This window comes from Melospiza georgiana, chromosome 6 (assembly GCF_028018845.1).
Source record: "Melospiza georgiana isolate bMelGeo1 chromosome 6, bMelGeo1.pri, whole genome shotgun sequence".
NCBI classification, from domain to species: domain Eukaryota; kingdom Metazoa; phylum Chordata; class Aves; order Passeriformes; family Passerellidae; genus Melospiza; species Melospiza georgiana.
The window spans coordinates 5674979-5687379 of record NC_080435.1 but is presented as its reverse complement, the minus strand read 5'-3'; the positions used below and the strand labels follow the sequence as shown (position 1 = coordinate 5687379).

Below are 12401 nucleotides of genomic sequence, written 5' to 3'. Positions count from 1 at the left end.
GAAAATAGGTGACATTCTGGCAGTGAGTGACATCATCTCTTGGTTTGTTACGCTGTGATGAAGAAAGTAGACTTCAGGCACTTGACAAAGTGCAGGCTTTAGGAATCCAGTGGAATGTAGAAAACATGAATAGTGCCTTTCTAATGGCTACCAGATTAGCAGATTGATAAGAGCAAAATGCGGGAGTTTTGTGTCTCTTCACCTTCCTGTTCTTAGTTACCTCTTCTGGTTTGGAACTACTCTGATAATCTGCTTTACTCTAGTTTTTTCTATATGAAGAGTGACGCTGTCTTTCACTGAGGTGCATTAAGTAAAACTTAAACTGAGGCCTAAAAAAATTACCCATGACTGTTTTAAAGTTTTTTGAGGAGAGAGAATGCAGTAAGTCTTCAATAGCCCTATTTTTTTTTTTTAATTTCATTATAAGTGATCTCTCCTACTTGTCCTTTGAAAATGCAGTTCTATTTTATGGCACGGTGGGAATTCAGCTTCCTCCTATTCTGTAACCAGGAAATAATCATAACTTGTAACAGCAAGTAAAGGTATAGTTAGAACAAGAAGTGAATTAGAATTCCTGATTCCTGGGGCTGTTTCACTAAATATGCCTGTGTACTGTGTACACTAAATATGCCAGTCATTGCTCTGTGTACTTTGGTTTCCCCATATGCAGAACTGGGGCAATGATAAGGCTTATTTTCCTGGTTGTTGTTTCTTGAGGCCAGTTTGTGAGCTGTAAAAAGAAATGTTGAGGAAGTCCTTAAGGATGTGTTGGGATGTGATGTTTGCAGAACATACCTGGAGGAAGAGCTGACTAAGGCACGAGAGAAACCAAAGCTGCGTAAGGACATGTACAAGAAAATGATTGAAGTGGATCCTCTTGCTCCCACGGCTGAAGAGAACGCCCAGCACGCTGTCACCAAACCCCGGTACATGCAGTGGAGAGAAACCATCAGCTCCAGTGCCAACCTGGGCTTCAGGATTGAAGGAATTAAGGTAAAAGTTTCACCTCTGCCTGTTCCTCAAGACTGAACTTTTTTGATTTATCAAACAAGCTTGTGCACATCAGTAGCCAGCTTTTCCAAAGAATCATGTGAAAATGTGCTAGCTGAAACCACAGAGTTCACTCTATTGCAGTTCTAAAGCATTCATTCTAGTTGCAACAGAGAGTGTCAATGAATTTAAGCTTCAGATACACATCAGCCATATTTGAATCAACTACAGAGACCTTACAGGAAGGACACAAGGAGGTATGCAGTGCAGATAGAATGAAAATGAGACTGTTAGGAGGAATTCAGAACAGAAGTATTAACTCCCTCTCTGCATGCAATTACTTTTTTTATCCAGGAACTATACATATTTATTCTAAGTGAATCACAGTAAAGTGGTTTTGTTGCAGTTACATTTATTGGCAAGGCATGTTAAAAGCATTTGCTTAGATACTCTTGGGATCAAGGAAACCACTTTTCCTTTTAAATACATGATGAGATCCAGTTTAGATGGAGCTGGAATAAAGCCAGAGCAATCCAAAATGAAATTTCTCCATCAGCCAAGTTCATCTGCTGTTCTTGATGGATAAATTTGTGTCCCTGTACCATTTCTAGGATACTACCTTACAGCTGCAGTAGAACCTTAGCAATTTTCTTTCCTACCCGTTACTCACTTAATCTTTTATAGAATCATAGAATGGACTGGGTTGGAATGGACCTTAAAGATCATGTAGTTCCAACCCCCATGCTGCAGTAGAGCAGGTTGCTCAGAGCTCCATCCAACCTGGTCTTGAAAAATTCCAGGGATGAGGCACCCACAACTTCTCTGGGCAGCCTGTTCTAGTGCCTTACCCCACTTGCAGTGAAGAATCTTTTTTCTAATACCTATTCTAAACCTACTCCCCCTTTTAAAGGATCCCTTGTCCTGTTACTGCCTGCTCTTGTAAAAAAACACTCTCCATTTTTCTTGTAGGCTGCCTTCAGGTACTGTAAAACCACAGTTTGGTCACCCCAAAGCCTTTTCTTTCCCAGGCTGAAAAAACCCAGTTTACTCAGTCTTTCCTCATAGGAGAGGTTTTCCATTCCTTTAATCAACTTGGTGGCCTTCTCTGCACTTGCTCCAGCAGGTCCATGCCTGTCCTGAGTTGGGGACCCCAGAGCTGAATGCAGCACTGCTGGTGGGGTTCCATGAGAGAGGGAGAGATGGGTGGAATCCCCTCCCTTGCCCTGCTGTCCATGCTGCTTTGGATACAGCCCAGGACACAGTTGGCTTTCTGGGCTGTGAGCACACATTGCTGGGTCATGTCCAGCCTCCTGTTCACCAGCACTCCCAGGTCCTTTTTGGCAGGGCTGCTCTTGATCTGTTTGTGCCCCAGCTTGGATAGGTACTGGGGCTGCCCTGACCCGTGTGCCACACTTGCACTTGAGCTGCATGGGGTTCCCATGGGCCCCCCTTTGAGCCTGCCTGTGTCCCTCTGGGTGGCATCCCATCCTTCAGTGGTGTCAACTGCACCACTCCAGAACCTGGATGAGTTTTGTTTCCATGTCACAATTCAAGCACATAGAAATAAGGTATAAAAGACAGTGATGCTGATGAACAGAGGCTCTTTAAATACCTCTTTCTTCTCTCTTTGCTTTGTGTCTTCTCCCTTCCTTATTCACAGATTCTCCTGCTGTGGTACTGGAACTGGGGCTCCAAGCTCATGCAGTGCTGGCCCCTTGTGTGCTGTCCACCCACTCCTGGCTGTTAGACACAGGCATCCTCATGCAGGAACTGTCTGGGTGGTAGATGGTCTGGCTCCAGTCCAGCCAGAACACAGGATCCTGCCTTGCCCTTCAGCCAGCTAATGATGTTATGAAGATACCTGTGTTATTCCTGTGCAACTTATGTCTTTGTATGCTCCTCTGTGTAATGGAATCAGAAACCCAGATGATCTTGAGAGTTTTCATGTGTGTTCTTGGAAAGATAGTTGGTGAGTGAAGATGTACAGTCCCAGAGAGTAACTGAGCTAAAGGAGAACATGGGTGCTTCAGACAAACCTCCTGGCTTTTCTTTGTGGATTTGTTTCTTGTCAGAGGTAGAAGCAGTATGACACTCAGACTGTGTAGTGTTTCCCTTTGTGGAGACACTGCTGTAACTGTGCACAGAAAGAATACTTAATCTTTGACTAAGTATAGGAAATACTTTGGAGCACATTCCCTTTCTCTCTATTTCCCTGTGTTGTTATGAGGAATGTAGGTATAATTTTAAAATTTTTTTAGATGGAGAAAAGGTGGCAGAAACTAAATTGTTCAGGCAATACACGTGGTCAGTACTGCCTGCACTGTTCCACTGAAGCTGAACTGTACATCCAGTTCTGTATTTTTGCAGAAAAGCAAAGCCATTCTGCAAGGATCCCCATTTTGGTAAAAAAGCCAGTAAAAGTCAGTGGTGCCTGCTAGTGGTTGATGGGAGCAAGGGGATGTTCTCCCTGACTGGACTGGTAACTCCTGGAGTTAGCTGATGAGGTATGTTGGGTTTGGTAATTCCTGCCCTGTGGCTGCTTGAATAAGAAGCAAAAGCAAAGAAAGTGAAATCATAAATCTTTGTGTGAACTGGCTGCTGATAAATAAGATTTGATTCACCATATGCACTCCTGCAATAATGGGGTATCTTTTTGGGTTGCTCCATTTCTTATCCTTGCCTTGCTTCTGGATCTCTGAAATCAAGTCAAGTTTATTTATGGGATTTGTCCCTTTTCCTCCTATCAAAAATAATCTGAACCATTTGGTTTCCCTACAGCTGGAACCTGTTGCTCAGTATATTGTGCCAGCCTGATTCCAAATGCACATTTCCTCTCTGGCAGAGGCTGTCTGAAGGCCAGGCATTGCAAACATTTTCTCTATAATACTAAGCTATTGCTTGTGGCTGAGAGTTGGGATTTCTGTCTTCCCATTCTGTCAGTGAATATCTGTGCAGTTTGAAAAGTTACTTCTTCCTTTGCTACCATTCCTTTAGCTGTAGATCAGGGATAGCCATTTTCCCAGGAGGATATCAGATTTGATTCATAAATCTTTGTGAATCCATGAAGTTAACCCAGAGCCCTTTAAGGGAGGTCAGCAGAGGGCTCTGAGCAAGACCCCATGATTTAAGATGAATAGCACTGTTTTATGGAGCTGTGACACTTGCCCTCTGGTGAGCCACGTCACTGTCACATCTAATAAGAGCTGGCCCACGAGCTGCACTGTGTGACAGACTGCTCTGCTGTGCAGGAGTGTATGTGGAGTCCTTAGCAAAGGTATGACTTCAAGGAGTGACTCGGGCAAGTGCCTCCTGAGGATCAAGTACATGCAGAGCCAAGGTGGTTTAGAATACTGGGGTGATGCCATTCAAACTCTGGATGTTCTTTACAGCAAGTAAAGACAGACAGTAATCATGTTTCCTGCCAACCACTGGAAAGGAGCAAAATCATAAAAGTGTTAAAAAGGGAAGCAAGCAACTAGTTTGTCCAGACACGAAAGGTTAGAAAGGGAACAAACACCAAGCAGCTATTCTAGACATTGCTCTACAATCTGCAGCATAGGGAGAAATTATTTTTAAAACAGCCTTGCTCCAGTGAAGAGGTACGAGATGAAGTTTCAAATATCTTTGTGCTCTTGAGTATTATCCCACATCAGATCAGATGGCTTCTAACGTTCACTGCCTACCTGCTGAACTGCTCTGGCATAACTTGTGCATCTCATCAGGCTGACATGTGGCACTTGTGTCTGTCCAACAGCCTTGGAATAAAATTCTCTTGCATGAGAGATCTGGAGTTTTAGCATTATTGAATGTTTTTCATGTATGTATTAGAAACGAAGTTCGGCTGTGGAATAAATAATGTTTCACCTGCTAAGTGAATTTGGCATTTTGGTGTAGTGACTTAACGTGTAGGAGACAACATATTTTATTGACCTGCTGATTTACTCACAATGAAAATGAGGCATTGGACTGAAACAATGGAGAGGAAAACAGTTTGATAATCCTGCAGGCTTTTAGTGGATTTTTGTTGCCAATTGTAATAATTGCTGTATTTTACACCCATATCCTAAAATCTCCTATTCGTGTCTCTTGAAGAAACAGAGATACTCTTGGGGACATGCATATTCATATATTCTGTGTTTACAAATACCTCCAATTCATGCACTGCTCTTATTTGCTTGTAGCTCCAGAAGCACATAAAAATGCTTGTCTTTTTCAGTAGCAGGATGCTTCTGTACTGAATCTTACTGCTAGCACAAAAATACTCTGAGTTTCTCCAGGACACACTTGGAACAAGCATGCCTGCACTGTCCTTTGCCAAAATTCGTTCACCTGCTTTGTCACTGCTAGCATTGCAAATCCCAGGTTGTTCCTGTCTGCAACATATTTCTGTTCTGTGACTTCTGGGTCACATTATATGTTCAAAGGTACATTTGGAACTGAATCCTAACTGTGATTCTTTGATTTCCCAGTGAAAAACTGAAACAACAACAAAAACTACCACCACCACCACCAGAAAACCCAAATAACAACAAAAAAATCCACACCAAAACCCAAAAGAAACCCCCAAACTAAAAGGACTAGTAAAATTGTTTTTGGAAATGTTCCCTCACACCCTCAGCCAGGGTTTCACTAGCCAGACAAGAGTACAACCAAAGAGGTCTCTGTGGTTTCCCCACTGAACTTTGCACTGCTAGCACTGATGTGAGAAAACCCTCCTGCAAGCTGGTAATATCATGAATAGTTTCTTTTTTTTGTTGTTTGTACTCAACAGGAAATGAACTGCCAGTGCCATTTAAAGCTATCCAATCTGCTTTTGTATCTCTTCTCTTCTTCTTGCTTGGTTTCTCTTCCTGTTCAGCTGCTTACTTTCATCTGGTTAGCAAGGGCTGAGCTGTTGCTCGTTCAAGAGGATTGAGTGATGAGGGGAATGATATGAGTGCAGTATAAATAATCTCTCTCTGTGTGGCTTCTGTGCAGAAGGCGGATGGAACATGTAACACAAACTTCAAAACAACGAAGACGCAGGAGCAAGTTCTGCAGGTTTTTGCGGAATTCATTGAGGGCAACACAACTATTCTGGTGAGTCTGAGCTCTTCAGGTGCACTGATCTTGGACCAATGCTCTTGCTCCATGGCCATGCTTTCTTTGGTACAGGAAATAGGAATTAGAAAACCAAGGGGGTAAGTGGTTTTGACTTCCAGTTGCTCTCAGGAGATGGGGTGGACATGGGGATTTGGTGGGTTGTGCGAAGTTGACTGAGACCAGTTTTATCAGGTCTTACCATGAGTTGACCCCAGATGCTTCATGCTATCAAAATGTCATTCAAACTAACTTGTGGCTTGCCATCAGCTTCAGTCATGGGTGTTAGATGCATTAGATGGGTGATATCTAAGCAAGGATTGTGTTGGCAGGAAAACTTATGATTTGGGAATTCAGTCTGGAGAAGATAAAACCAGAGTGTGGAGGTAGTAAGTGAGATTGGTGACTAGCTGTGTTCCCATGTGTGAAACTCATCTCAAAGAGGAATTCCTGTGTGCTAACATGGGTAGCACAACAGGCATGTGGTAGATGGCATAACACATCTCTTGTCTTTGGAACTTCAAAGGAGGCTGTAATGTTTTGCTGCAGTGTGGAAGCCATTATGAAGGCAGAGTAGCCCTGCAGGAGGAGTGTGCCTGGTAGCTCAGGGCAGCCTTAAAAATCTGCACTAGAACTTTGTATATTAGGCCTTGATTCTTTTTATGCCCCCTCTGCCCCCACCATAGTTGGAGCTCCTTGTTTCTCTAACACAATTTCTTTCTTTTCACTTTGGGGAACTGGAAGATTTTTAATTCCTTGAAAACCTTTTCTCTTTATTAAAAAACAAAACAAAACAAAACGGTTGCAGAAAGCCTGATGACATCCAAATCAAGAGAGATAAGTATGCCTGGTGTAACACATGCAGCAGATGAACTCCAGTCTTTTAATTCACTATGAAAGCTTGAAATGTATTTTCAGATTGACTTTCAAATTATGAACCTGTTGTTTTGAAGGACCTCTAGCCTAAAATGAATATGATCTCTTAATTATATTGACTCTTATAAGATTATTCAGTTTTCAATGAAATGTTTATGGGTTGTTTTGGGCTTTTTTTCTCTTCTTCCAGAAAAAATACCTCAAACGTCTGCAGGAAATTAATGTCATTCTGGAATCCTCAGACTTCTTCAAGCGACATGAGGTGAGCAGTGACTGCAAAGCTCTGAAGGTGCATTGCTTCTTGGTTTGTCATTCCAGTGTACTTCAGAACAGCCTGCTGTATGAGTAGAAGGGGTTTTGTAGAAGAAAGCTAATACATGTTTACAACACAGATGCCACAAAGCCTCCACCACGCTGATACAGGAGATTAAGCTAGTTAAGGAATAGTAAATCCTCCTGTCTTTGACATCCCTCTTATGACATCCCAGCATTTATGGCTCTGGACCACTGCATGGAGTAGTTGATTAGTACCAGTTTCATATGGTTTTTCTAACCTGGATGTGCTCCAGTGGAATTTACAGGGGAATGGCATCATGGAAGTTTGCATTTGGTACAGTAGCATTCAGTTATAGCTTGACAATGAAGGCTGTATTACTTATAATGGATTTATGTTGAAATACCATTTAATTCTGATGTCTGTGTTCTCTGTGTGCTTTGCTGTGCAGAAGGCATCATTGGCATTGTATTTTCTGCTTGTTAACAGCTCAAGATTTTGAGATTAGATATTTTATTTTATCTTGTTGATGCTCCCTTATCACTAGAGATATTTTTGTTAATTGTGGGTCATGATGTGTCTTTGAAAGGAGTTGTTGGCCTTTGCTGAATTGCTCAAATCGAGACCTGATGCTAAGATGAAGAATTGCTTTTCTTCCTGTTTTCTGCTGAGTCCCATTTATTATCTACCCTCCCATTTGTACCTTACTGGGGCATCTAAATCATCAATTTATAAGTGCAGCCCAAAAGTCTTTTGGGTCACAGGTGAGATGAGGAGGTCATCTTCTTAGCAGGAAGTGTTAATTGGTGGGGGAGGGCTGAAGATGTTTTTTTAACTAGATTGTCTCAATCTGTCTTCCAGGTTGTAGGAAGTTCACTACTTTTTGTACATGATGGCAGTGGGAATGCCAATGTGTGGCTGATCGATTTTGGAAAGACCACCCTTCTTCCTGATGGGCAGACACTGGATCACAGGATCCCCTGGCAAGAAGGCAACAGGGAGGATGGGTACTTGTTGGGATTGGACAATTTGATTGGCATCTTGGAAAGCATCACTGAAAGATGAGTTGAGAAAGGCACAAAACTTGCAGGGCTTCTCTGTAACTTTCTGCTTTACTGAAGTAGAAGGAAACTCAGTTAGAAGGAAACCTTTAACTCCAAACTCCTGAGGTTTTCAGTGCAGAGGGAGCTGCATCCAGAACTCAGCAGTCAGTGATCAAAGTTACTTTGCATCAGCCCTCTATGAACCTAAAGGAATCATTCCAGATTGGTCTGTATTGCACCAGATGAAATTGAGACTGGTCCTCAGAGAATGAAGATCTCCATACTCGGGAATCACACCAGCATGAGTCAAGAGGTCTGTGTGGTAAGCCAGAATGATTATGATTTCTGGCAAAATGGGACTATAAATTACTTCTTAGAGAACCAGGACAAATGCTTGGGAACTCAGGGCAGGAAAAATGATTTTTCAGGGAACTGCATAGTTTTGAAACCAGATTGTGTTTTTTCCTCTCTAATTCCAAGTCCTCTTGTGTACACTATAGGTTGGACCAGCAACTCCTGCTACATTATATTACAGAGTGAGCAAGGTGCAAATGGGTGTTAATCTCAAGAAACTGGGAGCAAAGAGAGACAGCAGTTTATAGTGGCTTGATGTGACTAACTGCTGTTAGCCACATCATTTCTCCCTTTCCCTACCCTAGCCTTGCCTCTATCCAAGAAAGGACTTGGCTTTTTCTGTCGCCGCTCAGGAGATTACAAACACTCTAGGGAGAGAACAGCAGCCTATTGTCTCCAAAAACATTCCAGCTGGGTGGGCTGTTAGATATGTTGCTAAGTTGGAGAGTTAGGCCTCTTGCAGCTGAACTGCAGCTCTGAAAATCACTAATGATCTTTCACAAACTAGTCAGGGAACTAAACCCAAGGCTTGTTTATTTTTGAAGATAAAACCCCTATACACATGCACACACTAGCAGTCAGCAACCAGTGTGATCTCTTACGATCATGATTTGACTGTCTCTAAATGCACGTGACTTCTTGGCCATGTCCCTCTTCTCAAATATGATGCTGCCACTTAGGCATATAAAGTGGCACAGCAATCAGGGAGGTCGTGTTTCTGCATTCACAGCATTACACAGTAACGAGATAATTCCCAGGCATCCTTCCTCCAAGGTATCAGCTTTTAACTCCACGCAGTTTGGGTGGAGGAATGTCAATATATTTCATCCTATAGTCCCTATCTGGAATCACAGGTGATCTGTTCTTCATTTTTCTACTGTGACCCAAGCACAGCCACAGAAAATTCAGCTTCTAGGTTAAAATCAAGAAAGATTGTTTTCTTGCAATGGCTTCACATACCTTCTCTGGTGGTTGCCTCTAGTCTCTGGAACAATTTTTTTATGCTGGCGATATAAATACTATCATTAGTCACATGTTGACTCACATGCCAGGTTTTAAGGTTTTAATGTGAATAATGGGGTGATGTAGTTTTCACAATGCAGGTAAGAGTTACATTACCAGTTGATAGTTAAAGCCCTTTCAACATCTAGAGGTAGTAATGCACATTGATCAGAAACTCCTGTCTTTTGTTGGTTTCCTGTGCTCAGGAAAGAGTCTGAGAAATTTGGATGAAGGTGACTGCACTTTTGGGAAACTGCTGTTTCAATAATAGTTGAAATCATAAGCAAAAAAAAACCCCTAACCTATAGACTCCAGATCTGGAATGAAATCTGCAATATTTGTCGTTAAAGTTGGACAGACCTCAATAATTTCTAAAAGGAGTTACTTTGTGTAACACACTAAAGTGTGTTGCGTAGTAAAAGATCAGTCAGATTTAATTACTTTTTCATAAACTTAAAACAGGAGTATTGACAATTGAAGCTCAGTTGTGATGTAAAAGTTAGATGACATAGAGTAGGTATTCTACAGGAAGTAATGACATGGGGAAATATTACATCTTAAACCAGAAGTTGTCTGAAACTGGTAATTATTTTTGCAGTTCACTGCAAATTCAGACAACTTCTGTGGCCTCCCAGAGTTTCTCTGTTTTATATTTATGGTAGTATGTTAATGAATTTTTCACTTATAAGTTTCAGAGTGTTTACATTAGGTTTTTAGAAGTGACAGCACAGATGAAACCATTCTAGATGCCTCCTAACCTTTGAACTGCTGTGAGATGAGAAATGAATCTGTAGTGAATTCCATACAGTTAAAAAAAATATTTCTCCTTTTCTGCAGCCAGCAGGTAAGCCATGCATAGCAGTGCCTAAGGAGAGTAGCAATGCCTAAGGACAATAGCATATAAATAGGTCTCATAGGCAGGATTTCAATGACATTGCCTTTTTTATGAGACTGCAATTGCAAGCTGTCCTACCATAACTAAAAGTAATTATTAAAGTTAGAAATAAGATAAAGACAGAAGTCAATTAGTGGTTTGCCTAAATAATCTTCAGAGTTAAATTTCTTCTGTTACCACATATGTGGATCTTCTGCACCAATGTAAACTATTTTCTGGAGAGGAGATCTAAACAGTAGAGGTTGGTGCTCAAATGTCTGTTGAGAGTTTAAGACAAACTTTTAGAATGACTGTCCAGTTCTAAAGGAGAACTGAAACAAAGTGTTATCAGTAGCTTCAAAGAAAACAACTCCTGGTAGCACCTGGCTGGTTTTTCAGTACATGGTCCTGGGAGAAAACATGGAGAAGGTTTGTTCCACTGCAGGAGCTGGAAAGGTCAGGGAAAAAGGAAAATCTCTGCTATAGCAGACACTGATCTTGATACTCATTCTAGATGATGTAAGTTCTAGGATGTTAGTTTTGAAATGGATCTTTGTCTTGCTAGGGGGTTAGAAAGAAAGAAATCACAATCATCTGTTGCTGTTATGGGGAAGGAGAGAAGGAGGCAGCTTTTCATAGCACACTGCAAGTGTAGGACTTCAGCTGAGCACTGGAGCTCTAGGGACCTGAGGCTGTGCGCTCAGGAGCAAACTGAGGGTAAGTTTTAGATTCCTTGTTTCTCATCAGGTGGCCCAGAGCACCTGTCTATGAACACTCACTTGCTAGTGTGAGGAAGCAGCATGGCCTTCTTTCACTGTGGGGTAAGTTGTGTTGAATAAGCTTATATTTAGCAGAGGGTTGGCATGGTGCACGTGCACAGGCATGTAACACAGGGGGAGCTGATGCTTGGTAACCAAGGAATTTGTTCACATGCAAGTCCAGAATGTTGTTCATTAATGCATCTGCTGAGAGAATGCCTCACTCTGGAGGCACTGACTATGTGTGGTTCCACAGCAGGGTCAGAGATGCTGTCCTAGAGCCACTTTGGTGCTGAACACATGAGCTCTGACTTAGACTCCAGGGTCCTTAAACACACTAGGTAGATGCAGCAGTGCTGTAACTGCTGCATTCCTGTGTGAATCAAGAAGTAGGAATAGGACTTCTCTCCCTCAGCTTCATCATTGAGTTGGGTTTTTTTGGCCTTGGACAACTCTCCTAGGCATTGTTTTGTTCCAATTTTACAGATGGGAATAGACCTACTTACCTTGTGGCAATGGTGTGAGGCTCTCCTTCATTAGTGCCTGCAAGCTGCTGTGAGATTCTTTGGAGGAAGGTGCAATATAGAAAAAAATTCACAGAGATAGATCAGATAAGTTTAAAAGTTATGGATGTTGAGGCCCCACAGAGATATAAATTTGGCTGAAATTTAACCAAAGTGGTAAAACCTAAATCCCTCTAAATTTTGTACAGGGAGGTATTCACTTAACATCTGATCCAGTTCCTGTTAAAGGGAAAGATTTCAATGTATCTCAGAGGGCTTTTGCTACTTTTTTATTGCTGTTGTTATTATTTGTTATTCTTAAGGTACTGAGATCAAATGGCCTGTATCATCCACATGCATCTGTTCTGAACACTACAATGCAATGCTGACATTGACTGTATTGGATGAGTGTTTGTTACTCTGAAGTGTGTATGCTACTAAATAAATCAGACTGAAGGAAAAAAGACATCTATTGTGATTTGGTGTTGTGAGAATAATATCATTTCTTCAAGAATTTCTTCAGGGAAGGGAGAAAAACAGTATGTTTCACTGCTTTTAATCTTTACCATGTGGTACTTCCTAAAGCAAAACCAGAAGCCAAATGGTGGAGCTTGGTTCCAAAACCTATTGGTGGTACTTTTAGAACCT

At 41.7% G+C, this 12401-nt stretch overlaps 1 protein-coding gene across 1 annotated transcript in view; it reads left to right on the top strand.

Moving 5' to 3' along the window:
• ITPKA (inositol-trisphosphate 3-kinase A) overlaps window positions 1-12239 on the top strand; it is a 39441-nt gene extending 27202 nt beyond the window's left edge. Inside the window, exons 5-8 of the mRNA XM_058026841.1 lie at window positions 789-993; window positions 5968-6069; window positions 7136-7207; window positions 8081-12239. Of these exons, the coding sequence (XP_057882824.1) occupies window positions 789-993; window positions 5968-6069; window positions 7136-7207; window positions 8081-8284 (583 nt within the window). The 3' untranslated portion in view covers window positions 8285-12239. The remainder of the gene's footprint in view (window positions 1-788; window positions 994-5967; window positions 6070-7135; window positions 7208-8080) is intronic.
• The last annotated feature ends 162 nt before the right edge of the window (window positions 12240-12401 follow it).